The 27,212-nt window shown below is 48.8% G+C and overlaps 2 protein-coding genes across 3 annotated transcripts in view; one reads left to right on the top strand and one right to left on the bottom strand.

Annotated features, from left to right (window-relative positions):
• Nucleotides 1–11,882, top strand: part of VKORC1L1 (vitamin K epoxide reductase complex subunit 1 like 1) — a 53,557-nt gene extending 41,675 nt beyond the window's left edge. The window contains exon 3 of the mRNA XM_074189312.1: nucleotides 1,169–11,882. Coding sequence (XP_074045413.1) covers nucleotides 1,169–1,395 — 227 coding nt within the window. The 3' untranslated portion in view covers nucleotides 1,396–11,882. The remainder of the gene's footprint in view (nucleotides 1–1,168) is intronic.
• On the bottom strand, nucleotides 3,976–21,272 carry GUSB (glucuronidase beta). Of its 2 annotated transcripts, XM_074189311.1 has the most exons (12): nucleotides 21,190–21,272; nucleotides 19,971–20,156; nucleotides 18,563–18,744; nucleotides 17,820–17,962; nucleotides 17,375–17,562; nucleotides 16,045–16,197; nucleotides 15,198–15,376; nucleotides 14,924–15,070; nucleotides 12,574–12,658; nucleotides 10,660–10,836; nucleotides 8,867–9,002; nucleotides 3,976–7,550 (listed from the first exon to the last, which is right to left on the bottom strand). In XM_074189311.1, exons 2-12 carry the CDS (start codon nucleotides 20,136–20,138, stop codon nucleotides 7,378–7,380), a joined length of 1,731 nt encoding a protein of 576 aa, XP_074045412.1. In that variant the 5' UTR covers nucleotides 20,139–20,156; nucleotides 21,190–21,272; the 3' UTR covers nucleotides 3,976–7,377. The 2 variants fall into 2 exon arrangements, with proteins under 2 accessions (XP_074045412.1, XP_074045411.1); XM_074189310.1 differs by lacking the exon at nucleotides 21,190–21,272 and having other exon boundaries at nucleotides 3,977–7,550; nucleotides 19,971–20,692.
• Between the last annotated feature and the right edge of the window lie 5,940 nt (nucleotides 21,273–27,212).

Here is a 27,212-nt window from a genome sequence, read left to right as displayed (position 1 = left end):
TAGAGAGTTGGCATCACAGCCTGGTAGACCTGGCTATGACCTTGGGCAAATGCCCCCAGGGATGACTTGCCCAAGAGGCTAGTCGTCAGAGCAGGTGCTGATGTCATTGTATTGCGAGAGGCAGCTTGCTCCCCTGGAAGTCACAGGTCCAATCCCCATTTCAATCCTATTTGAAATGCATTTCTATTTTAGGGAATCCCAAGGTGGGTTCACTGAATAATCACCCTTTATTTGTCCTTTGATTTTTTTCCTGTTTTGTGCTTTGTGATAGAGTTTTCCAGAAGGTAGAGGCTGTGTCCCAGGATTCAATAGTAATTATATTTCCTGTAATCTATTTGAAACACTTTTTGGGGGCCATTGATATTATCTATGTCCTTTGAAAACAGTTCTTCAATAAGAATAAATGAAAGCAGTTTTTACTATATGAAGAATGGGGGTGTATGGTCCAAGCTAGTACCTCCAGCTTAACCTTCAGGAACATTTTTAATTTTTTTTTATTTTTTTAGGTTTTTTTTTTTTGCAAGGCAAATGGGGTTAAGTGGCTTGCCCAAGGCCACACAACTAGTTAATTATTAAGTGTCTGAAGTCAGATTTGAACTCAGGTACTCCTGACTGCAGGGCTGGTGCTCTATCCACTGTGCCACCTAGCCACCCCTCAGGAACATTTTTAAAACTTAAAGGCAAGTCCATGGATTCCTAGCATATGAGCTCCTGAAGGTCCTCTGCTTAAGAAAGTGATTTGCTTTTGCAAGATAGACCTAGTGGGATGGATAGATCAAATATTTTTTCTTGCTAATTGACTTGTATATTTTAAAAGCACAACAAAAAAAGAAATTTCAGCAGATCTTGGCAGATATCTGAGCCAGGTCAAACTTGGCACTTCTGAAAGGCCTTTTCCTTAACCAGAGATTAAATATTCTCTTCTTTGTCATTTGGGAGGGAGAACAGAAACATCTGAACATATGGGGTTTGGGAGCAGGGAAAGGCCACACAGGATGGGCTGCATCTGCTGCAGTAGACCCCCTCACAGGTCTGAATGTCAGACTTCCAAAGTGATCTCAGTCTCCTGGGCAGCCATGTCTCTGGCGTGATGACCGGCCTGGGCAGCTTGCTTCCGTGGTGGGGGACCGAGGCAGGACTGACCCTGGGGCTGTTCTCTGTTTTGCAGGCATGACGGCCAGTGCGGTTGCAGCTTTAATCCTCATGACCTCCTCGATAGTGTCCGTGTTAGGATCCCTGTACCTGGCGTACATTCTGTACTTTGTGCTGAAGGAATTTTGCATTCTCTGTTTTATCACCTACCTGCTGAACTTCATTCTCCTCATCATCAACTACAAACGACTCGTTTACTTGAACGAAGCCTGGAAACGGCAGCTGCAGCCTAAACAGGACTGATCCAGCCTGGCGAGCTCTGAACGGACCGTCTGGGGACCCTTTGTCCATTCAGTTTATTTTGCAGTCATTTTTTTTTTATTCTTCATATCAGACACTTTCCCTAAGAATCTTAAACTGATTTTTTAAAAAATCCTGTAAATTAGAAGGGTCCTATCTATTTTCTGTGTCAATCTTCCGTTTGACTATGGATACAAAAGAGGATACTCCGAGCCAATCAAAGACAAGCTTTAACTTTCCTTTGAAGATGTTTCTGAAATAACAAAGTCTAGTTCCCCCCCCCCCCTTGTCAAATGAAGCACCAGTTGCTAGTAATTCTCTTACATGTATAAAATTCAGTTTCAGGTATTAAAAATGTGATCATGACATGAAAATATTTTAGACTAGAGATACTGTATTAAATATTGCCATGTTTACAGTATGTAATACATTTTTAGCCGATGGATTGAAACATGTAGATTCAACTAGAATCCATTTATGTGATATTGTCAATAAAGGTAGAAATATTGGATCCATCCCTGCAGAGCTCACTCTACAGTTTAGTTTAAAGTGTAGCTTTAATGAAGAGTTTTCAGCTTGTAGTTGACTAATGGTCTAGTGGAAGGAGTCAGGAAGTCCATACAGATGGGTAGCATCTCTACAGAAGCACTAGTAGCTATAGCTGCAGGGCTAGCCAGCTGCCCGGATGCTTGGGGGTGTTGGACCCTTTCCCTGCACCTCTTCTCTAAGGAAGAAGCTCAAGTTGAAAGAAGGCCCCAGTCAAACTGATGTGAAGTCATGAAATGGGATCGATTGTTCCCCATGCAGGATGAGTGATCAAATGTGGCCATGAGGAAGGTGTGTCTGCAGTGTGAAGGGTGGGAAGGGGGTCTGGGGTTGGTGATATTCACTTAAGGGTCCTTAGGGGCATCATTTCTTCCAACAGTTGAGTTTTCCTGCAGACATTTTTCATTTGAATTGGTGCCAGACAGCCAAGCAGTGTTACGACTCACTGGTAACCAGTGTGTGAGTAAGCCCAAGGACTGTAAAAGAGGATTGAGGTCCTGCATAGCTCCAGAGGGATTTCCTGCCTGGATGAGTTCTGCACTGATAAAAGAGATATAGCGAGATCTGGTTAAGAATCTCAGATTTGTGCTATGTTTAGAAGTGAACTTTAGGCCTGGCACCCTGCGCTTCTCACAAGAGACTCAGTCTGCTTAGGAGGGAAAAGAGAGTAGGGGCACCCTTCCCATCCCTTCTGAAGGGAAGGAGCATAGGCATTGCTCTTTCGAAGAGCTATTGAAAGGGCAGGATGAAGAATTTTTTTAAAAAGTTGATCTGAAAAAATCCAGTGGGAATTGTGACAGTGTGTTTCTATGGTCAACATCCTAAAACCGAATATTAAAAGTGCCTTCTGTCTTCAATCCTTAAACCAAATATTTTGTGTGTTGAACTCAGCAGGCAGAAGTGTCCTTGCTTTTTTTTGCCCCCCACTTGAATGGAATAGGAAAACTCGCAGTATCTAGAAAAGCAGTGTAGGTGGTCATTCTGGTCCTTAGACTGAGTAGTACCAATAGCCTTGGTTCCAGTTCCAATAGCCATTGTGTTCAGGTGTAGCTGACCAGACTTGGGGAATTCATGAATGAAGACTGGAGAGCAGAGAGCAGGCTTAGAAAGTCAAATCTGGACAGGCAGCAACAATGTCTGAAGTTTTTTCAACTGAAGTCTCTCAGTTTATAAAATCAGTCCTGTTTTCTGCCCTCTGAACAGATATATTAAAGATCTGTATGTATACTCTTAAACTACAAACCAATTTATTTAAAAATGGCCTAATCCAGTTGAAACAAAAACTTCCTTTTCCTGTGAATGTGAATGTTTAAAGAACAAATTTCTTAAATGAATTTCTTGTACGCTAATGGTTTAAGAACACTAGGAGATAATGCTTGAACATCATTTTTTTTTTTGGTGGGGAGGAGAATATTGATAAATTCGTGGAAAATAGTTTCAATTTTGCTAAGGCAATTCACTTAAGTTTTCATCTGTTTGAGAACAGAGAGTCTAATAATTAGAAGAGTGCTGCGATGAAATCAGACTCACTTAGGAAGCAATCCGCACGATCCATCCCAACGTCAGACAATTTTCCACCACATTTTATATGAACCAGCAGTATACACTTCAAATTTCTCTCGATGTTTAGTTCTCTCAGACTGCTTGAACTATGACGAGAGGACACGAGTCTAACGTTCAACTGGGACCCTTACGGCTTTCCTTTCTTTTCGTCTCATAAGCCTTAGGGGAAACACCACTGGTTAAGATATTGTATAGAAGTTAGTTATTTTGATACATTCCTGTGACTAGCAGACTTAATGTGCTTTTTCTCCACAAAAGAGATGACTATGTGCTGCTTGCTGTATGAGCTTACCATTCATTCATTGTACCTGTCTTTGAGCACCTGTATTCATAGTAAGAATCTTGATTTAATGATTTTCTTTTGCTCTTGATTGACCTTGCCCTGCACTTCCCTCCCAATGCCCCCACCTAATAAAAGCCTCCATATTTGACTAATTTAAATGTTGCTATAAACTGGAAAAGCATTTTGGATTGAACATTTTATTTTGGCCTGCTAACTTGATTTGCCAACATATTTGAAAAGTGGGTTAGGAACAAGGTCATTTGAAAATTCTTTCTTAGCTTTTTTTTTTTTTGGTAGTTCATGTTATTGATGAATTGACTCAGAACAAATGAAGCTCTCTTACATACTTTTTGTAAGCCTTAATTGTAATTTGATGAAATGATTAAAACAAGTTGTGATGTGATTAAAAATTCTAGGGGATCTGGGGGAAGTTTGGGATTTTTTTTTCCCCTTTCTGTTTTTGTCATGTCTGGGTGAAAACCTTTTCTGGTGAAATAGCTCAGGGTTAACCAGTTGTGTGCCAGGAATTATACTTGTATTTCATGCAACTTCTCATTAAATCCGTTATTACTAAGAGTCCCAAAGTGTGTGGACTTGACTACTTTCAGACAGAAGAGCAAAAAATTTAATCAAAAATTGGCTGCCAGAAATCGTAGGATTCCTTGGGTAACAGGCACATAGGATAAGGCAGAGAGGTAAAAATAATGAAGACTAAACCCTGGCTGGCTTCAGATCTCGCGGTTTTCTATTTCTTTGGATGAGCAACAGCAAAAAGCATCAGGCATCTTCAGTTCTTTTAGCATCTTGGATTTGTGCTCGTGGTGGAATAGGAAAGTTTTGGGGGAAATTCTCAGACTGACAGTTATTGTTGCTTAGACAAGTTCCAGCTGAAGATCAGTGTTAGACCAATGCCAACAGATTTAAAGGGGACGAGCACCTTCTCTCCTCCACCTCTGATGCCTCTTTGAGGGAGCAACTCACATCTGGAAGAGGCAGCATGAACACTGACCTCCAGTGACCATCAGAATCATCCCATCTCGATGCTTCAACTAGCCACGGGGTCTGTGAATTTAGGTGGACTAAGCCTCAATAAATCATCTTATAATCTTGACTCTGCTTTGGCCAACATTGTTCAATGAAATGTGATCCTTACATTAGTCCAGAGAAGGGGAAATGTTCCATTTCTGTAAAACCGGCTTAAAGCATGATCTCAATATTCGGCATGAGTTGATCTATCTAGTGCATTCTGTCGGAAATATTTATTACTAGTACTTTAATCTCCAAAGTAAATGTTCATTTAAAGTGGAGGCACCAGGCAGATATTCCTTTGATCAACGATGATAGATATTCTATGAAAGAGATTTGGGACACAATTTTTCTGATAGGAAAAAAACAGATGACAACCTTGTAAATATGTAAGAATGGTTATTTGTTGCACAGAACTTTTTGGTATAAAATAAATGTCAACATTTCCTGTGGAAGTCTTTGCTGCCATCATTCTTGGCCTGCAGTTCTGCATTTCCAATCAGGAGTTTGGATGAACCTAAACACAGGCCTTTGGGGCATCTGGCTTAGACGCTTCTTTAAACAAAACATTGATACTTTTCTAAAAGTGTACCAAGTTGTGATTATTCATTTTTTAAAAATTAATTTGTGTGTAATTTGTAAAGTTGAAATGTTGAGTCTCTAGACATTCAAATTCCTGGAATCTGCCATTTTATTGTATGACATGGGTTTGTGGTTGTCAAAGTCAAGACTTTTGTTACTGTTTACGGTGCTTCAACTATACAGAAATGTGTTCAGTGGCTTTCTTTTTGTAGATTCATAGCTTCGGTTTCCTGCAACTTGGACAGTATTATGTCTTCTAAATTTATATCCCTTTTGGTGAAAAATGATATGACTTTTAAGCATTTTGAAATCTACGCTAAAAATGTAGATGGAATGGGTATTTTGGCTTGCCCAATGCCCCAGGTTCAGTGAAATGGGACGGCTCCCTAATTTGTGAAACATTCATCGTACCAGTTGTGATTGGTGTTATTTTTTGTGACTTTTTATATGTGGCTTTGTCATTGTTGAGATATGTGGAGCCTGTTGCTCTTTGAGAAACATCTTCTGTATTTGATGATGGAAAACTGGGAGACCAACTAAGTGCTGTTTTAATGGGGCTGATTTGATGGTGGTGGCTTTGTTTGGAAAGGCTAGCTAGCATAGTAGATAAGTCACTGCTTTGGTAAGAGTTGGAAAGCCAGGCTAAAATAGGTGTCAGGGAAGGCTTGCTTAATTCATTATGTCAACTTTCATTTTGAGTACTATTAAGTCACTATTGTCATTCATTTAGTCTAATCCTCTTATTATGTAGATGAGGAAACTGAGGCCACTTCCCATCTGTTTGTAAAATTCTATCTTCTGAGAATGGGGAGAGATTAGGCCGTTGACTTTAGTCTTATGAGAGTAGCCCCCTTTCACACAGATGATTCTGGATGGGATAGAGTTAGTCATGGAGCCTTAGGCTTATTATCTTCTCATTTCCTTCCTCTCAGCTGGAAATAGAGCAGTGATGGTGACAAGGATAGAAAAGGGCCTTTTATGAAGGAAGACTTGGAGAGCCCAGTGAAGAGGCATCCAGAACTCCCAAGGCAGGTAGATGAGTGTTGAAGGGGAAAAGATGTAGGATTCAGAGTTGGCAAGACCTGAGTTCACATCCTTCCTCGGACTCTTGCCAGCTGGGGGACCTAATGCAAGTCATGTGCCCTCTCTGGTCTCAGTTTCCTCATCTGTAAAAGGAGGAAATTGAACTCCATGGCCTTCCAATTCTAAGTCTATAGTTCAAGAACTAGAGAAGTAACTATCATCTTCCCATCCCTCGTTTTCCAAATCTGCAAATCAGAGATAATGATCCTTCTAAGGGGGTAAAAAGGGAAGAAATGGAGACTCATGGAGACCTTTACTCCTAATGAATTCTGTAAAGCAGCTGGGGCTGTGAACCTCACTAAAGACAATGTGAAGTCATTGTCCCCTGTCCCATTGTGCACTTAGGGTGTTAACCCTTAGGAAGTTCAGTCATGGTTATGTAAGGGGAAAAAAAATGGCCTGTTAAATTTTTTAATTCTCATTTATTCCACCCTGGTGTACGGGATGGAGGAAAACATACTACTTCTGTGGTAAAGGACCAGGCTTTGGTTTTGGGTCAGCACAGGGTAGTTGCTGGGAAAACATAATTTTGTAACAATATAATTTTAATACTGAGTAGTCATGAAAACACTCCAATTATAAGAGGGAGGTGAAAACAAGGCACTGTTTTAATCTGTCAAACTAGTTTCAAATTCTTTTCAGCCATATTTTTCCCTACAGTTTCTCCCACTTCCTGTTCTGGGAAAAGATCTCATTCCACACTTGACAGTATCCTGTGTTGTGGAACATTATCAAAAATCTCCTTGTCTCTCTCCCAGCAAAGTACACTGTAGTTGATAATCCTGGATATATCTTTTCCTGTCTTTTAGGGCGGGAGACCCTTGCAAATGAAGCAGCTGCTCACTCCCCTCCTTCCTGGGATGGTTCTTCTTTGGCTCCACAGAAACAGTTCTTGTCTGTAGTCAAGGCCGTAAAAAGTACTGGTTTTCCAAATAGTGTGGCACCTCTACCACACTAGGATACATGGTTTCATTGGCGATTTTCCAGTATCGTTCTCTCAGGAGGAATGCCGAACCTTTGGGTTGTCGCTGTCGGGTGAAGATTCCCTTCTTATTCCCGGCCACTCTCTGGGGTGCTGAAAACGAATCAAAAAGCACAGTGAGAGCGGATTAGATCCTAATTTATTTACACAAAGTTGGATGGACATTTCTGTGATGTTTCTTCTCCCCCTTCACTCCTCCTTGCCCCTTTGTAGCCTTATTCCTACTTCTCAACTTTCTTTGTTAATTTAGCTGACCATCAGTATTTAAAATGTGCTTGAACCACCGTGGCCGCCTCTTCTATCCTAGTTCGTGATATGTCATTGCATATTTAGGCTTCTAGAAATGTTACAGAAATTAGAAATAATGAGTTTTACTTTTCTAGAGGATTTAACCAAACTATAGTTTTATACCTTTGCTAGGGGGAAAAGAAACAGATACAGATAGTCACAAGCATGTATCCCGTTCTCTTTTGTTTTGAATCGGGCCTGTTTCCCTGCAAATGAGTAATTTCTGTGAAACCATACCATTGTTAAATAGGCATCTGTCCCTTCAGATAAGCTTTGTTCCATGGACTGAGTATTTTTCAACACTGTTGAAAATTAATGTTAATTAATCAGGGAAAAACAGCGCAATCTATATCAGAGAAGGGTCAGCTGAGGAAAGTGGAAGATCTGGGTTCAAGTTCTGCCTGTTAGTAGCCTAGCTTTGTGACCCTTAGCTCTCTGTAGGCAAGTCCAAGATTAGATTTTGTAGAGCAGGCTTTGCAGTAGGAAATTTTGTTTCCTTCACTGAAAAAAAACTACTTCACCCTAGTAGAGGGAATGTCCAAAATAAAAGATGATTGGGTGATCCAAGGTTCACCCCCTCCAAAAAAAAGCTTGTAATAGAAAAGATGTAGTTGAAGCAACCTCTAGCTTATTTTTCTCATGTTCTCTCTGTCTCCCACTAAAAGGGGGGGGGCAAATTAATGGGATCTTGCCGCTTCGTTAATCCTTCAGGACAACGAATATGTTCTCAGTTCAATGAGGGCTGAATTTCATGGTGAGTGACTCACTGCCATCACTGTAGGGCAGACTTAACTCTACTTGCCTTTTTTTTTTTGCAAGGCAACTGGGGTTAAGTGGTTTGCCCAAGGCCACACAGTTAGGTAATTATTAAGTGTCTGAGACCGTATTTGAACCCAGGTATTCCTGACTCCAAGGCTGGTGCTTTATCCACTACACCACCTAGCTGCCCCTTCTACTTGCTTTTTTACCCAAAACTGTTTCTCAGTTTACAATCCAGTTATAGAGATTCCTAGCAGCTTCTCCAGGCCATCTACTATGTCTTCCTTGCCCTTTTGTTGGGGGTGTGTAGGTAACTAAAGAAAAGGAGACGGATGATGCAGAAGACAGGCAGAGCCACTCACATTGGTCTGTCATGAAGTCAGCAAAATTCCAAATCAGCTCTCCAATCACATATTCTTTGCGCTTCTGGTCCAGAGCCAGATGATACTGCTGCAGCATAAATTTCTGGTATTCCTCACTAAACATTAGAGGAGGGTCCTAGATGGTGGAGACAAAGAGGAAGGAGGGAATGGTGGGATTATTGGTGAGAGCTGGCAAGGGCTTGTGTCCATGAAAGTCACTAGCTGTGCCAGTGTCTGGCTCTTTGCCCTTGTGGTGGTCACAGCACCCATGTGGCTGTTGGACACTGAACCAGAGCTCTGCAGGCCTTGTTTAGGAGAGTGGTCCTGCCTCAGCCCTGAGGCTGCGTCTTGTTCACTGGCTCTGCCCAAAGAATGTCCAAACATGCCAACCAGGAGTTGTGGGTGTCAGAATTCAAGGCACTGCCCATCCTGCATCATGATGGAGCAGGCTCGGGTGAGCCTGGGTTTCAGACAGACTTTCTATGCAGGGTCATGTTTGGCCTAGAAGCATGGATTGATTGACTTGAGAAAAGGTCAGAGAGCAGCTTGTGTGGGGTGTTTATGGCCAGGCTGTTTCCCGGAAATGCAGGAATGTTGCCAAAGGACCAGGGAAGGTGGTGGTCCCTCCAGAAAAAAAATGGGTATGGATAATTTTCCAGGTCAGTGACATCCCCCAAGATGTCAGGGAGGGAGCTGAGGCAGCCACCTTTGCTAGGAGGAAGCCTGGAACCCCAAGATCCCAACCAGCTCCTGGCTTCAGCCAGGGGAATGTGATCTGCATTGGCGTCAGCCAGGGGAAGGGTTGGAAGTGAGGCCAGCTGCCATGAAGGGGACCCACCCAGAACATTTTCAGTAATTATAAGCAAAGGCCCTGATTTTCTCTGATGCTTTATCCCAACCACAGAAAGGATTCTGTCAAATGTCTGGACCTAGTCAAAAGGGTGACCTAAGAGCAGAGAAGGGTAAGGAAGTGTGGTGGAGTGGTTGGAGAGGCAGGAGGAACACAGGGCCAGGGCAGGCTAGACAGACAGACAGATGGACAGTCTAGACAACGCTAAACCAGGGTTACAAAGAAGGTGCTGACCAGGGAGTTTCTCCTCTTGGGAATTCCCCTAAGATCTAGCTGCATTATTCTGGGGAGTTGTGTGTGGTAGGGACAGTAACCTGAGTTTAGGGGGCGGACTTGAGGAGCACTCCATCGTCCACATCATTTCTTTTCTCCACTGCCCCTCAAAAGAGTGGCTACTACAAGCAATCAGATGCTAAGCCAATGTTAGAGGAGCTTGTGGAAAACACATCATTCATTATATGTTTTGAAAGACTATTTGGAGAAGGGGCTAAGACATAGTCCCCCTCACCTACCAGCTGTGAGGGAGGAGAACAGGCTTTACTTCCTAGCCTGGTGTCTGTTAGGGATCATGTGGTCACCCCCATGGGGTTCTGGTGCACAAGCACCACAGTGAAGTGAAGGGGGTCTGCCTGCAGGACCAGTCTGAGCTTAAAAAGAAGGGACCCCACTATTGGGTCCTAAGCATGCAATCATTGCCAAGTGAGCAACGCCCTGGCCCTTGCTCGGGGCCCCTGAGAGGGAAAGGAAAAGACAGCCTTGGAGAAGGAGGATAACGGGCTTAAACTCAACAGCTCCCATAAGAAACAACGCAACCTGGACCCAAGGGAGGCCCACAGCTGGGCTTCCTAGCATCACAAATACCACCGGAAACAACTGAGAAGGAAAGCTGACCGGCCACTAAACCTCATCCCCAATAAGGAAGCCCATGGAGTCCCCCACTCACCTGGTGAATCCCGGGGATGGTGTCTGCTCCATACTCACTCTGGATAATTGGCTTCTGGTATAAAGAATACCAGTTCTCAAATTCGGTTTTGGCCTGTAGCTGAATCACCTCAAGGTGCCCGTAATCATGGTACCAGGAGTAGTAGTTGTTGATGCAGATCACATCCACATATGGTGCCTAAAAGGGATGTTAAAAGCTTTTAGCTGGGCGTGATGGAGTATCCTGGGAATCCCAGCTACTGGAAGCTGAGGAGGGGGCTGGCAGGTCTCTAAAGGAGAGGAATCCAGGGCTGCGGGGGCAGGCCAGTCAGCAATGGAATTGGGCCCTTCCACCCTAAACGCCACAGGGAGGACCTGTTTTTAAAAAAACAAAACCAAAAACAGCATTGCTTTTCACCCCACAGGTTGAAGAGGTTTCAGAGTGACTGATATTTTAATTTTTTTCCTGTACATACAAGAGTGGTTTGGCCTGTGATTTGAACACAGTGGTTTCCCTCCCCGGCGCTGCCTCCAACGATTGCCATTGTCCTGGTGGGCAGGAGACAGGATCAATAAGGGGCTGAAATTTGCCCATCTGGCTAGTCAACCTGCCATCCTGGACTTTGGGAGGGTGCCAGGCCAGGGGAACAGAATACCAGGAGCCTAAGGGTTGATATAAAGATTTAGGAGGGGTTCAGACCCAATTTAAGGGCAGTATTTTCTCCCTCAGGGAGGGTCAACAAGCCAGCCTACCCTTCCCCAATTCCACTAATGAATGGAAGAAGGGGACTCCTTGGGGAAATGAATTGAGCAGAAATGGGGAGTGAGAAGGAATATCTTTTATGTATTTATTGACTTTAGCTTCATAATCATGTCTAATAAAAAATGCTCATCTCCCAACCTGTGTCTTCCCTGATGTGGTCTGTCTTCTCCCAAGGATTGCTGACCTCTTGAAACCCATACACAATGCAGGTGGGGGGCAGGGTTTTGGGGAGCTCTGGATGAGTGGGTTTGTGTGCGTGTATGTGGGGGTTACTATAGCTTAAGACCAAGTGCCTTTGGAATGAGAGACTAGGAAGGTCATCCCCAGAAAGGACAAGAGAAGATCACCTGGAGTGGGTCATTTTTTGCGTGATCTCAGTAAGAGAACTGCTGTGCAGTCCTCAAAGGCTGTGAGAGGAGACCACCTAGAGTAGGGCCGGCCAAATGCTTTAGTAAACAAAGCAGAGCTCTCAAGTGGAAATCCAAATATAGTGTTTAATGTTTCAATAAAAACTTTTACAAGTGAGGTTGGACAGCCCTGGTGGCTGGTGGCATGCATGGCTATCATCTTAGGAGGAGGATCCTGATAAAGCCCGAAGGCTTCTCTTTCCTTCTCCAGAAATGCTGCTTAAGGCAGACCACTCCAGCATCCTTGTCAAAAAAAACCCTAAATGGGGTCATGAAGAGTCGGATAGGACTGAATGACAACAAATGGGGGGTGGGTAAGAGACCATTTTGCCCAACCCTGGTTTTAAAGATGGTGGCAACACAAGAGTAGGAAATACTAGTAAATCATCTGTTAGTTCACTGGCCTGGGCCAGCTGCCATCTAGATAGGCTTCCTCTTCTGTAAATGAAGATAGTCTAGCATGATTTATCGCTTCAGCCGGAACATGCTGTGTTGCATGGGAGTTTGCTGGCCTAAGAGGAGGCCACGTCTCCCAGTCCCCAGCTTAGGCCCTGGCCATTAGGTCCCACCCCCCCACCTTTGGCTCATTGGAGAGCAAACAGCTCAGAGCACAGGGGAAGAACCAGAGCTGGTCCTGGGGCTGCAACCCTAGACTTGCCGATCTTGGCTCATGGCCCGCCAGCGTTGGCTGTCAGGTTTTAGTCTATGCTACCAGGAAAAAGCTAGCAAGAAGTAGGGAAACAAATGAAGCCATCCCAGCACTTACCCCAAGATCCACTTCAGGCCTGGAGTTGGACACAAAGGTCACAGGGCGGGTGGGGTCCAGGGCTTTAGTGTGGGCTATCACAGTTCTAGTCAAGGCAAAAGACACATGGTGAGCCATCACAATGGGGAAGGGCTATTGGTCCTGCTCCCCCTATCTTCATCCTTCAGGGATGTGTCCCTCTTCCTCTACTTCCTCTGCTTCCAGGTGGGGGCAAAGGGCTGCCTTGTGAGTGATGCAGGCACTGGTGGGCTGGGGGGGTGGGGTCTGATGATTTCCCGGAGTGGGGTCTGCTGCTTGTGGAGGTTGCTGAAAGAAGTGGCCGACCCATGGTGAGTCGATACTGAGGTTTCTAAAATACCCGTGTCTTGGTGCTCTCTTCCTAATGCTGCCCGCTCTGAAGACCTGATAGAGGGCAGATTTTTCCTAGTCATTTGAGGGAGGGGGCTCCTGCTCCTCTTGTGCCATGTGCCTCTCTCTCCCACTGACCATCCTGCTCTCCTGGGGCCCCTGGAGACTCTCCTTTCTCCCTGGAAAGCCTCACTCCTACGACTTAACCAAAGCATCTGCCGAGTCTGGCAGGAGATGTGGTCATCCACAGAGAAAGGAGGGAGGAAGGAAACCAATCAGGTCCTGGGCTCTGCATCTTACAGGAGACAGGTGTGGTTATAATCCTCATTTTTACAGTTGGAGAAACTGAGGCAGGCACAGTGGCAGTCTAGCTTCCTGTCCTCAAGACACCCTGATCCTGCTCTTTTAAGTTTCTGTTCTGGGAAAACTGCAGAGTGCCTGAGTCCACTTCTGGACGCCTCCCAAACTGCCCCTTGGTTTCCCCCAAAGGGCAGTCTGGAAGAGGAGCAGGCTGTTCTGACTCCCTGGGGAGAGTCTCAGTGGGCAGGTGGGTCAGAGAAAGCCCCCAGGGACTGCTCAGGGACACCCAAGAGGCCCTGTCCTAGGAGCTGACCCAGCCAGCTGGACTCTGGTTCCACCAGCTCGGGTCTTTGGGTCAGAGGGCGGCTGTGGCTGTGCCTGGGGAGGGAAGCCCAGGAGGCTCTGGTTTGGAACCTTTTTTTTCTTCCTCCTAAAAGACAAAATTTATCTACTCCACAATTTTGCCTCAAGCTGGTCCAACATTCACACATAATCTCCTTTTCTGAGCCTGTTTCTTCTTGTAGAATGAGGGACTGGTGAAAAGGTCATGACCCAGTTTGGTCCCAAAGAAGAGAGAAGGTACTTCCCTCCCTTCGTCCAGAGGGAGAGGACTCTGGTTATATAGTGCCAGGCTTGGATGACGTGTTGGTTAATTTTGCTAAAATGTTTCTTTTAAAATTTCCTATATGGGGTGGCTAGGTGGCACAGTGGATAGAGCACTGGCCCTGGAGTCAGGAGGACCTGAGTTCAAATGTGACCTCAGACACTGCGTGGCCGTGGGCAAGCCACTGAACCCCATTGCCTTGCAAAAACCTAAAAAAAAAAATTTTCTATATGGCAGAGAGGGGTTTTTAACCTGGAATCTAAAAACTTTAAAAAATTATTTTTTTGGAAAAGTGTATTTTGATCTAAAAATTGATTAAAAATTTTATTGTGTAAATAATAAATGACACTAAATAATACACAATTTTAAAAATGTGATTTTGAGGAGAGGTTCCCCAGGCTTCTCCAGGATACATAAAAGGGTGAGCCATCTAAGGAGGGCTGTCTGGGAAGGATATTAGGAATCTCAGCAAGTAAAGATAGTATGAAAATTACTTAATTAAAAATCAAAATATTTTAAACCTACTAATTAAAATTAAAACTCAAAAGTAATATCAGCCGAGGCCATTAGACCATAGGGAGCAGGTGCCTCGCCAGAAGGTTGGCGAGTAGAGAGTATTTCTACAGCACGGCTTCTCACAACAACCCTGGGGAGGCAGGGGTTTTTATTAACCCATTTTATGGAAGAGGATACTGAGGACTGGTTAAGAGACCTGCCCAGGGTGGGATTTGAACCTGGGTCTTCTCGACTCCCAAGTTCTGTTCCTGTGGTGCTGCCCATTCAGCGCCCCCCCCCTAAAGTCATCTACGGTGTGGGGTCAGTGCGGTGAGAACCTTAACCATTCAAGGCTTTTACTTCTCTCTTCAGAAGGAGAAGGAAGCGGGGTCACCCTAGCCTGTAAGAGCCAACCACACACACCCTTGGCGGACTGGATGCCACTGAGCCCCCCACTCTCCCAAGCGGTTCTGATGAGGCCCGGGCACAGGCAGGCTCCCCGGAGCAGTGGGCCCACCGAGGGGGTTCCTCCCCGCAGCTACCCCCAGGACCACCCGGGCGCCTGCCTCCCTTTGCTGCCCACCCCCAGAGCCAGGGCCTCACTTGAAGTAGTAGGCAGCGGGTGCCAGCCAGGAGACGGGCTCGTTGGCCACAGACCACATGACCACGGATGGGTGATTCTTGTCCCTCCGGACCAGCTCCTCCATCACCTCCAGATGGTGAAGCAGAGACACATTCCCGAAGCTGTCCCTGGGGGAAGAAGGGCCCGTGGGCAGGGGTCTGCCCTCGTCCTCGAGGCGGGCGCAGACGGCTCCCTCCCTCCTCACAGATGCCAGGGTGGCTTGTCACTGGGCCGGGGTGCAGGGGGGACACTCACGGCAGCGTGATGCCCACGCCCGGGCACTCGTCTATGACCACGATCCCGTAGCGGTCGCACAGCTGCATCACCTCCTCAGCGTAGGGGTAGTGGCTGGTCCGGAACGAGTTCGCCCCCAGCCACTGCAGCAGGTTGAAGTCCTTCATCACCAGAGCCCAGTCGAAGCCCTTCCCCCGGATCTAGTGGGAAGACAAGGGGGCTCAGTGCTTCTCCCCAGGATGGGGGGGTCTCATGCCGCGTCGTCTCTGGGCTTGCCTCCTGCTCCCAAGGACTTGACCCGACTCGGACCCTGCAGCCCAGCTCTCTGCCAGCCTCCTGAGCCGCCTCCCTGCCCAGGTTCTCCCTTCTCTGATCCACCTCTCCACCCAGCTACCAAAGGAGGCTCCCTAAAGCAGTCAGCCAGCCAGCACTTATTAAGCTCCCCCTGTATACAGGCACCAGAGTAAGCCCTGGCAAGACAGAAGCCTACCGGCCCCTGGAGTCCGTGGAGGGAAGCCACGAGAGATGGGTCTGGAGGAGGCCGAGGAGGCCGGCGTGTGTGGGTCAAGCCCGCCCCAAAGCCCTGGTGCCTGGGCCCCAGCAGCCCTGGGCCTGGCCACTCCGCCGCTGAGCCCGACCGGGAGCCCTCGCTCCCCCGACTCGGGGGTCTCCCCGCACCCAGCCTTTGAGGGGGCTGGTCCCGGCCCCCCCCCATGAGCCCGGACCCAGGGTGGCACTAGTGACAGCAGGCACGGTCTTCAGGCTAACGCCGTAGCGGTGGTTGAGCCGGGGACCCCACGGGGGACCCTCTGCCTTTACCCTGCCCCGCACAGGCCCCGTTTGCACCCCTGCCCCGAGCCCATCTCACATCCCAGTCTTCGTGTTTGTTGACTCCGTGGAAATAGAAGGGTTTTCCATTGATGAGAAACTGGTTGTGGACGACCTTCACGGTGCGGATGCCCACGGGGAGGGTGTAGACGTCCGACACTGTCCCAGCCCCCGTCTGAACCACCAGGGTCACCTGCCGGCAGAGCACAGGGTGAGGGTCACGGGGAGGTGGCACCCTGGCCCTACGGGAGGTAAGGGGCAGGAGAAGAAGGGCCCAGCCCCAGGGGCCCCCTCCCCACTGGGAGGAAGATGACTGTCCACTCTGGCCTATCCCAAATCTGAACACTTAGAAAGGAGCCGTGGTGGGGCTGGGGCCGGCAGAGGTGGATGGACTGGGGATAGCTGGTTGACCTTCGAGGCAGGAGTCCTGGGTTCGAGGTTTGGGTCTGAAGCTTTCTAGCTGTGTAGCTTTGGCTGGGTCACTTATCTTTTAGAGGCCTCAGTGTAAAAACAAAGGGGTTGTTTGGGCCTGATGGGGCCCAGGACCCCTCCCCAGGCCTCCAGCAACGGAAGAACTGTAATTGGGAAATGTCTAACCAAATAAATAAAAATGCCACATCAGTCAGGAGAATGTGAAGTTTCCTGGGGGGGGGGGGGGGGTAGCAAGCTGGATCCGGGCAGGGAGAGGGAGTGGGCTTCATCTAGAAGCTGTATCTTCTTAATGTCTTACCAACAGCACTGCAGGTGAGGCCCCCAACAACCCCGCAAGGAGGGTATTGTTATTATCCTCACTTATGTTTGGGGAAACTGAGGGCGAAGTGCCTTGCCCAGGCGCACACAGCTGGGACATGTCAGAGGTCGGATTTGAACTTGGCTCTTCCCGACTCCAGGGCTACAGAAGTTCCCTCTCTAACTGCCTCCCCCCCAATTTAGAGCAATCCACACAAGCCATGACATCTCTGGGTCCTTAAACAAGAGGCTGCAGGATGACACCCGCTCCTCAGCTCCGGACAGAGAGGGGACAGACCCCGGGGCAGACCAGGAATGCTGCTTATGAAGGTTGTCCCCCCCACCCCCACCCCCATAGCTCCAGAAGGGCAGGTGGGAAGGAGAAAGTAGATTTGAAGACTAAACTGATGCAGGCCCTCTCTAAAGCTATCCTGGGGCCCTCCTGGGCCCCCGGGGATGGGGAGTCTTAGCCTTCCTTAGATTCTGCCAGGAGGAAGGTTCTTTGTGGGACACAAGGATCAGCTGTTCTTAGGAGGCTGGGAATGGTCTGCTGAGGAGGGTCCCGAGGGTCTCCTTTTCCTCCCGACGCCTGAGCTGGGGCCTGGGCCTCCCCAGGAAGCCTGGGGCCAAGCTGTAGTTACCTCCAGTGAGTACAGATAGGCTGGCTGCTCGTGCATCAGGTAAGGCCACCAGAGCTGGGCCTCGGGCACCTGGAGCAGGCCCTGGACGCCCCTTCCCTTGGCCACCACTCTCCCTTCCCTGTCCCAGAGGAGGAGCTCCAGGTCAAAGTTCTCACTGCTTTTTACAGCAATCTCGTAGTTCACCAGCCCTGGATGACACAGCAGAGCAGTGAGAGCGCCCCCAGGGAGACCACCCCCCCCTGCCCCCAAGGGTCAAGGGCTGGGGACTGATGCAGGCGGCCCTTCTGGGCATCCGGGGCTTGGCTGGAGCATTCTGGGATCCCAAGTGAGACTTCAGAGTCCTGGGGAGGGTGAGGAGACCCTGGGCGTTGACCCCTCGGGGTATGCCTGGAGGTGGGTACCCTCTCCCCTGGACCTCCCAGGCAGTAACCGAAGGGCCCCTCACCTGTGCCCTGGTCCACGTCAGTGGTGACGGTGATGTCATCGATGTAGGAAGTGGGGGTGGTGTAGAGGAAGACAGAGCGGTGCAGCCCAGCGTAGTTGAAGAAGTCAAAGTTTGTTTTCTGAACAAAGTAGTACTTGGGATACCTGGGAGAGGAGAGGGGTGCTTTCAGCCCCTGCCCCCCTTCACCAGGCAGCCCAGCTCAGCCTCCCTGGCTCTTATTTCCATGGAGTGCCTGGCCAGGGGTCAAAGACTGACCCCAGAGAGGAGGGACAGGGACTCAACTTCCCTCCGATGTGCACTGTCTGGGTACCCGAGGCCACTAAGGGCGCCAGCCCTGGGGTCTGGAAAACTCATCCTCATGTGTTCAAATCCAGCCTGAGACACTCATTAGCTGGGTGACCCTGGGCAAGTCCCAGGCCCATGTGCCTCAGTTTCCTTATCTATAAAAGAAGCCAGAATGCCAAACCACTCTGGGATCTGCCAAAAAAATCCCAAGATGGGATCATGGAGAGTCGGACATGACTGAAATGACAGAACAAGATCCTTGGGCAAGACCCTTGAGCTTCCTGGGCCTCAGCTTCCTCATCGGTAAAATAAGTGGGTTATCTAGGGGCCCTAGATTTAGGATCCTCATACATCTAGCCTTCATGGAGTTTCGAGGGGCCCGGCTCAGTGGCCTGTGGGGTCCCTCCCAGCTCTGGGTTTTTGTGTGCTCCCCAGAGGCAGGTGGGGGCCCGGCTCACCGGGAGGTGTCAGTCTTGTGCTCAATGATGCCAGGCGGCAGCGTGTGGGGGGTGAGGGTGTTGTTGATGGCGATGGTGATGCGACAGGATTCCCCAGGATTGGACTGGACCAGCTTGCTGATATCAGCTTCGAAGGGGAGGTGGCCGCCCTCGTGCTCGGTCACATGGACCCCATTCACCCACTGCCAACAAGCAAGCAGAGAGGGGAGCAGGGGTGAGAGAGGAGGAAGGACAACAGGCAGGCTCACACCTGTGGGTGAAGTGGATACCCACGCTCCACATTTGCATGGATCCACGCCCTCACCCAGATGAGCCTAGTCTCAAGGTTACTGGGCTATGAGAAATGAGGACTTAGGTAAATGGAGGCAAACAGAAGGGAACAGAGCTGGGAAAACAACGCCCAGGGGGTCTGCCTCTGTGACCTCATGGACCACAGTATGCCCCACAAGACTTGGCAAAGACACTGGAGTGGTCTGCCATTCCCTTCTCCAGAGGACGAAGGCAAACAGAGGTTAAATGACCCATCCACAGTCACACTGCTACTAAGTGTCTGAGGCTGGATTTGAACTCGAGGCTTCCTGATTCCAGGTCAGCCCTCCATCCCCCAAGCTACTTGGCTGCCTCCTTGTAGTACAAGAACTACAACAATCAAAATGGAAAGAATGACACCCTCCCCCATCCAACCTGAATGCTGACCCCTTATAATGAGCAAACTTGACCCCAAGAAGAGAGATGAGAATGCATCTGGCTCCCTATTTGCACACTCAGGCTTCTTCCTTCCTCTTCCTCTTCCTTTTTATTTATTTATTTATTTAGGTTTTTGCAAGGCAATGGGGTTAAGTGGCTTGCCCAAGGCCACAGGGCTAGGTAAGTTCCTTCCTCTTTCTGACCCTTTCTTAGGAGGGTGGCCCTCAGGATGGGAGGAGGGCAGGGACATACTTAAAAATTAAGAGGGTGTACAAGTTAAAACCATCAAGGATTCTTTTTCAAGGACACAGCAACCAGCCCTAGCTGGGAATTTTAGGAGTGTCTGGAGATTCTTCTGCATTCAAGTGACTCTCCAAGGGAAGGTGAGCTTAGGAGGGGGCTCAGTGGGAGAATCCAAGAGGATGAGACCCAGAGGAGCAGGATTCTGCAGGGAGGGAGGAGCCCAGAGAATGGACAGGGAGGCTTGGTCAGGATGGCCCTGAGGGTGGGGGAGGCAAAAGGGGCAAGAGGGGGGCTTGAAGGCCAAACTTGGCTCCCTTGCCATGGTTGGCTTGTCTGTGGTGGCACTGGAAACTTGGCAATGGAGTGGCCTGCTTAGGATCACCCAGAGTGGGGAAGACAGACAGACAGACAGACAGACACAGACACAGACATGTCCCTCATAGACTCTCATTCCCTTGACCCCAACTCTACCACTGACCACAATGGCGTAGTAGTGGGCACTGCTAATTCTTAGCATCACCCTGGTGCCCGGGTCCTGGGCCCAACGCTGAGGCACCATCACTTGCCGCTCGTACCACACCCAGCCGATGAAGTTGTGAAGCTGGTGGTCCTGGCCCACGTCGTTAAAGCTGGCAGGGACTGGCATATCTAGTACGGGCCCTGACTGGTGGGAGGCAGAGGGGAAAAAGAAGAGATGGGCATGATTCTCATTGTCCCTGTGGAGGAGCCTGGGACTAACAAAGACAGCTGGATTGGTAGTCCATGGGTCTGGGTTCAAATCCCTCCGTTGTTTGCTACCTTGGGGACAAATCATCTTGCCCCTAGATGGACCTGTTTTTTGTTGTTGTTTCTGTTTTTTTGCTTTTTGCAAGGCAATCGGGTTAAGTGGCTTGCCCAAGGCCGTACAGCTAGGTCACTGTGAGGTGTCTGAGGCCGGATTTGAACTCAGGCCCCGGTGACTCCAGGGCCAGGGCTCTGTCCACTGCGCCACCCAGCCGCCCTGTTATTAGTATCTCAGAGGTGGAATCCCCAAAGAGAAGAAGCATCCCAGCACCCCTCGGCCCTCCAAATGGAGGGAGGGTCCAGGGTCCTGGTTCTGCACTGGCCCACGGCCCCTAGATCACCAACATCGCCCGTGGAGTCTGGGCCTGGGGGTCTGGATCCCCAGTCCCACCCCGGGGTGCTAACTCCGGGCGCCCCCCCTTCCCTTCAGCCCTCAGCTTCCTCTCTCAAGGGGACCCGGAAGGCCGGGGCGTGCTGGGCCTGGGCCGCCTCCCCGGCCCCCTCGTCCCCCTCAGACCGGGGCTCCCGGCGGGGGCGCTGTTCGGCCGGGTCTCTGCAAACGGGGCACAGCGAGCCGAACCGAACCGGGCTCCCCGGACCCCGCCCCGGGCTGGGGAAGACGGTCTGGTCCGAGGCGGGCGCCGGGGCCCGGCCTCAGTGCCCCCCTCCGGGCCGGGCTGGGCTGGCCGCCGGGGCCCGGCCTCAGTGCCCCCTCCGGGCCGGGCCGGGCTGGCCGCCGGGGCCCGGCCTCAGTGCCCCCTCCGGGCCGGGCTGGCCGCCGGGGCCCGGCCTCAGTGCCCCCCTCCGGGCCCTGCCCCCCGCTTCCCCTTTCTCTCCTCCCCGGCCGCCCCGAGGGTCGCAGGAGGGGCGCGGGGTCCCCCGGGCCGGGGGCGGATGCGGGGCGCGGCGGTCACCTCCCGCAGGGCTCGCCGGTACCAGCCCTCCCTGAAGCCCCGGGTCCGGTCCTCGGAGAAGTCGGCTCGGAAGGCCCAGAGGCCGTGCAGCTCCCGGCGCTCGCGGCTCGGGCTCTCCCGCGGGTAGAGCAGGCCGCCCTGCAGCCCCCGCGCCCCGGCCGCCAGCGCGCACAGAGCCGCCAGGACCCGCAGCCCGGCTGCCAGGGCCACGCCGCCCGCCCGTGCCCGCCGCTCCGGGGCCATGCTGCTGCCACCCCGGCCCGCCGCCGCCGCCGCTTATTAGCGCGGGCCGGGACGGGGGGGGGGGGGGGGGGGGGGGGGGGGGGGGGGGGGCGGGGGCGGGGCTGGCCGGAGGGGCGGGGCGGGGCGGGGGGCGTGGAGGGCCGGGACGGGGGGGGGGGCAGGGCCGGGCGGGGGCGGGGGGCGGGGCGGGCCCAGGGGCAGCGCCGGGCGGGGGCAGGGGCGGGGCCTGGCCGGAGGGGCGGGGCGGGCCCAGGGGCAGGGCGGGGGCGGGGGCGGGGGGCGGGGCGGGCCCAGGGGCAGCGCCGGGCGGGGGCGGGGGCGGGGCCTGGCCGGAGGGGCGGGGCGGCGGGGACACGTGGCTCCGCGCGGCCATGTTGGGGAGGGCGGCGCGCGGCCGGCAGCGAGGCCGCTAGAGGGAGCCGCGGCCCCGGCTCGGCCCTCCCGCCCCGCGGCCGGCCTGGCCCGGGAATCGGCGCGGGGGACGCGAGGGGCCCGGAGGGGGCGGGGAGGGGGAGGGGCCGCAGGGGCCCCGGGCCGGAGGAGCTGATGACGTGAGCCTTCCCTGGAAGCCCGTGGGGGGCGACGGCACGAGCAGCGCGCGGCTCGGGTCCCCGCTGGCCGGAGCCTCCGACGCAGGCCGGGCCCGGGCCCCGCCGTGCTGCCTTTGCAGAGAGCGCGCTAGTGGGCGGCGGCCCGGTGCCGCCCGCGGGGCCGAGGTCAAATCCGGCCTCGGACACTCACTGCTGACCCGGCTGTGTGGCCTTGGGCGAGCCCCGCACCCCACTGCCTTGCAAAAACCAAAAAGAAAAAGATATTATTTGAGTTTTACAATTTTCCCCATCTTGCTCCCCTCCCCCCACCCCCCACAGAAAGCACTCTGTCAGTCTTTGCTTTGTTTCCACGTTGTACCTTGATCCAAATTGAGTGTGAAGAGAGAGAAATCACATCCTTAAGGAAGAGACAAGAAGTGTAAGAGGCAACAAGATCAGACAATAAGATATCAGGTTTTTTTCCCTAAATTAAATGCAATAGTCCTTGCACTTCTGGATACAGATGGCACTCTCCATCTCAAACAGCCCAAAATTGTTCCCGATTGTTGCACTGATGGAATGAGGGAGTCCATCAAGGTTGAACATCACCCTCATGTTGCTGCTAGGGAAACTTTTTTTTTTATATTTTTCGAGGCAATGAGGTTAAGTGTCTTGCCCAAGGCCACACAGCTAGGTCATTATTAATTATCTGAGGTTGGATTTGAACTCCGGTCCTCCTGACCCCAGGATCGGTGCTCTATCCACTGCACCACCTAGCAGCCCCCTTGAGAGAGGGAGAGATTAAGAACGATTGGAGGAATGGGCCTGATAGAGGGCAGGGTGAGAGAGGCGATAGAAACCACTGGAATAGATCTAACAGGGAAATAGCAGAGAGGATGGAGTGATGGAAAGAGACATTGAAGACTAGGAATCCCAGGAGAAAATTCGCTAATGAAGTGAATTTGAGTTCACATGCCTTTGCCCCTGTTCAATAAATATTTAATCAGCCTATCCTGTGTGCCAGATATCCCAGGGTTCTAAAAATCCCTCTCACAAGCTGTTTACAAGATAGAATTTATGATTCCCTTAAATAGCAGACCAAACCATACAGTGGGACAAATTATAGCTATTATTATTCAGTCATTCTGGACTCCAAACCCATTTGGAGTTTTCTTTTTTTTTAGATTTTTTTTTTTGCAAGGCAATGGGGTTAAGTGGCTTGCCTAAGGCCACACAGCTAGGTAATTATTAAGTGTCTGAGATTAGATTTGAACTCAGGTACTCCTGACACCAGGACCAGTGTTCTATCCACTGCGCCACCTAGCTGCCTCTCATTTGGAGTTTTCTTGGCAAAGATACTAGAGGGGTTTGCCATTCCTTTCTCCAGCTCGTTGTACAGGTAAGGAAACTGAGGTCAACAAGCTTAAGTGACTTGCTCAGGGTCACTATTAAGTGTGAGGCTGAATTTGAACTCGTCTCCCTAGTTAGGATGTTGCTACACATGAATTGACTTTTTAAAATGATGTGATAAAAGTGAATATTTGAAAACTTAAATATTTAATACGGTCTATTTAGTTCAATAGTATTTATTATAAGAGCAGATTTTCTCTTGAAAAATGAAAGTGAATAATAAGGTCATTTAAACATGTAGCTTCAGTATTAATGATGAGTTTGTTGTATGACTGAAGCTCCAGAATACAGGTAGTTTGAATTTATGAGTAAAGGAATAATAAACTCTTAACTGTTAGGGAATCATCAGGAAAGATATGCAAACTCTATATTGTGGTTAGTGAAATTTTGCTGTTTTAGGTAAAGATTCCTGGGACTGTAAATTTACTGGGTCTTTTAAAAATTTTTTTATTTTTTCAAGGCATTAGTGTTAAGTGACTTGCCCAAGGTCATACAGCTAGATAATTATTAAATGTCTAACGTCACATTTGAACTCAGGTCCTCCTGACTCCAAGGCCTGCGCTTTATCCACTGTGCCACCTAGCTGCCCAATTTACTATTGTTTTGATAAAGGGTTCTTACTTCTCTTAAAGGACTCATTTAAGGACCCCTTATCTTTGCAGGTGAAGGTTCTAGTTACATCAGAATGAAGACTTTGCTAGGTTGATCTGGAGAGAGGCAAGCAAGACACTGTTTCTGAATTGATGAATATAGGAAGATTGATAACATTTCTCTTTCAGATTACATCAAAGGTTCTGGACTGGGATCATTTTAAAATATTTCATCACCATAAACAAAAGAACAAGGCAGGTGACATCTTATTTCTTGTCCTCTTGACCCTCTGCACCTTCTCCATGGACCCCTTTCCCTCTGGGTCCTACGAGCATCTGTATCTCTTTCCTAGAGAGCCTTGTTCTCAATTCAACATTGATTATCAATGTTATGGAAATAATAGGCAGAAAGCAAATAGATAACATGTACTTTTCAAGCTAACTTTCTCCTTACACGTCCGATCTTGTGTAACCTAAAGGTTTTTCTAACACCTCTGAGGAAAAACTCATTGTTTTTTGCCTCTTCTTGAGCCAGTTGAGATCATCTCACTTGTTTTGGATCTGTTCAGAAATCATCCCCATATGGTTGCTGTCCAGCAACCATATCTTATGTTACTTGTCACAGCCCAGATGTGGACCAGAACCACCTGCACCACTGAGGCGCACAAGGAATGTTGAGATCTCAGTGCTGCCCAAATGATGAGCAAACTGCCCTTGACTATTTCTGATATGATCCCCTAAGCCACATTTGCACAGAAAGCACCCCCCTCCACCCCCACCCCACCACGGTTCACCCTCTTTGCCTTGCCTGTCCCTTTAAAAGTTCCATTTATCTTTCCACAAGTTGCTCCTTCCTATCACTCAGCCCACTTGGTGAAGCTGCACCCGTGCTCAAATATAAATCAGCTTATCTGCCCTCCATAGTTCTGGGTCCCTGAGTCTGTGAATTCTTCACTCCTCTGAACCCCAAAACTAATGCCATCATTATTAGTGACAAACATTTCACATTCCTAATTCACTTTGCAACTGTAGCTTGTCCTGGTAACAAAGATAGGGAAAATAGAGGAAAGGAAGAATTTAAAGTCTAAGCAGGCGATGACTTCCATCATCATGCATCTTTTTGCTTTGGCTCTGATTATCTTATTAGCTAAACAAAGATGTTTTATTACCTCAAAAAAGTAAGTATGCATGGATATTAAATAAACTCTTAGATAACAGCCAATTGACTTAGGTTGTTGTTTTGATCTTTAAAGTTACAGGTAAGGACCATTTGGCCAGCAGAAAATGCTTGAAGCTTTAGCATCTCAATTGATTACATCTTGGTTCTTTTACTTTAACTTTCTACCTGATAGCCTTAGTTCCTAGCCATTACTTATAAAAAGGCAGGAAAGAAATTGAATTTATTTGACATCTTTTGCATCTTAAACCCAGGACCTTAAAATAGTAAATAGAAATGCCGTGGATCTTGATAGAGACATTACAGTAGCAGTTCAAAATATATCCACCTCCACTACCCCCTACCCGTGTACTAGAAATCCTTGACTGAAACTTTCAATTGAGGAAATTAAATTCACTCTCTAATATTTATGGTTTTTTTGTTTTAATGGTATATGCAAATCAGTTTTGATTGACCCATAAGAATTTCCTGATACCTAATTATTTCAATATACTTTTATTTTAAAATAGGTCATATCACTAAGCTCAATCCCATTCTGTCTTTATACAAGTTACAACTGTTCATCGTCTATTGTTATTATTTTTTGCTTTTTGCAAGGTGATGGAGTTAAGTGACTTGTCCAAAGTCACACAACTAGGTAGTTAAGTGTCTGAGGTTGCATTTAAACTCAGATCCTCCTGATTCCAGTGCTGGTGTACCACCCAACTGCCCCTATTCATCTCTTTCTTTTTAAATTCTTAAATGCTCTAAAAAAGCCTCACCTCTGTCTCTTAGAATTCTCGAAAACTCTTTAAAAATCCTTAAAAACCCTGCTCACTGGAATGATTCCAGAGGACCAGTAATATAGGATGCTGCTCCCCTCCTAACTGAGAAAGTATTGGACTCAAGATTCAGAAAGAGATATACTATTCTTAGACATGGCCAGAGTAGGAATTTGTTTTGCCTGACAATGCATTTTTGTCATAGGGAATTTTTTTTGACTTGGAGTGGAGGGAGAGAAAAATAAATTTTTATTATTGAAAAGACTGCTAAATTAGAAAAAAACCCATCCCAGAAACCACATTCTATATAAAGCTTTTCCAAATCTCCTTAATTTACTCAATTTTGTATTTATTCTATGTGTATATATTGGTCCTTACTCCTTCCCCTTAGAATGTAAACTCCTTGAGGACAATAAGCTGGTTTGCCATGCCTAGCACATAGTTTTTTTGTTCAGTCGTGTTTGACTTTTCATGACCCTATTTGGAGTATTCTCAGTAGTGATATTGGACTAGTTTGCCATTTCCTTCCCCAGAACATTTTTCTTTTTAGGTTTTTTGCAAGGCAAATGGGGTTAAGTGGCTTGCCCAAGGCCACACAGCTAGGTAATTAAGTGTCTGAGATCGGATTTGAACCCAGGTACTCCTGACTCCAAGGCCAGTGCTTTATCCACTATGCCACCTAGCCACCCCCAGAACATTTGACAGATGAGGAAATCAAAGCAAACCAGGTCAAGTGACTTGCCCAGGGTCACACAATAAGTATCTGAGGCCAGATTTGAACACTGGAAGGTGAATGTTCCTGAGTCCAAGTCTGCTACTCTATCCACTGGATCATCTCCTTGTCCCTCAGTAAGCACGTAGTAGATGGTTCAGAAACGCTTGTTGGTCACCAATTAGATTGTAAACCATGGGAGGGCAGGACTATGTCCTCTGAGAAGCCTAGGACACAAGACCAGGAGGTGGACAGGACCTCAGAGCCTCTTTGAACTCATGAGGCTGATTCTTGGACAGTTCTTGGACAGTAGACATACTCTTTCCCTACTTAGCTGTTTGGAGACTCATTAGGACCAGTCGGATCTCATCTTCCATGTTAGTGGGGGAGATTGGGATGGAACAGAAACAATGACTCCAGAGTCTGAGGGACATAGTGTTTATTAAGGCTTGAGCAAGGGTGTGGTAAGGAAGCTGGTTGTTTAGAGAACCAGCAAAGGGAATGAGGTGCAATAAGGCTTATATGTTTATGTCCTTAGAGAGACAAACAAAAATAGCACAATATTATGAAGAAGTCTGTTCTCGGAACATTCCTTGTTCA

This window comes from Macrotis lagotis, chromosome 5 (genome assembly GCF_037893015.1).
Source record: "Macrotis lagotis isolate mMagLag1 chromosome 5, bilby.v1.9.chrom.fasta, whole genome shotgun sequence".
In the NCBI taxonomy this organism is placed as follows: domain Eukaryota; kingdom Metazoa; phylum Chordata; class Mammalia; order Peramelemorphia; family Peramelidae; genus Macrotis; species Macrotis lagotis.
Note: the sequence above shows the minus strand (reverse complement) of the source record. Positions and strands in the feature narration are given on the sequence as shown.

Excerpts from the sequence above, each read along its gene's own strand:
- GUSB (XM_074189310.1), bottom strand. The coding sequence starts at position 20,306 with ATGATTTGTCCCCAAGGTAGCAAACAACGGAGGGATTTGAACCCAGAC. Across the intron at positions 15,071-15,197 it reads GGCGTGGGCATCACGCTGCC|GGACAGCTTCGGGAATGTGT; the intron begins GTGAGTGTCCCC and ends TTCTTCCCCCAG. Across the intron at positions 10,837-12,573 it reads GGCCTGAAGTGGATCTTGGG|GCACCATATGTGGATGTGAT; the intron begins GTAAGTGCTGGG and ends CATCCCTTTTAG.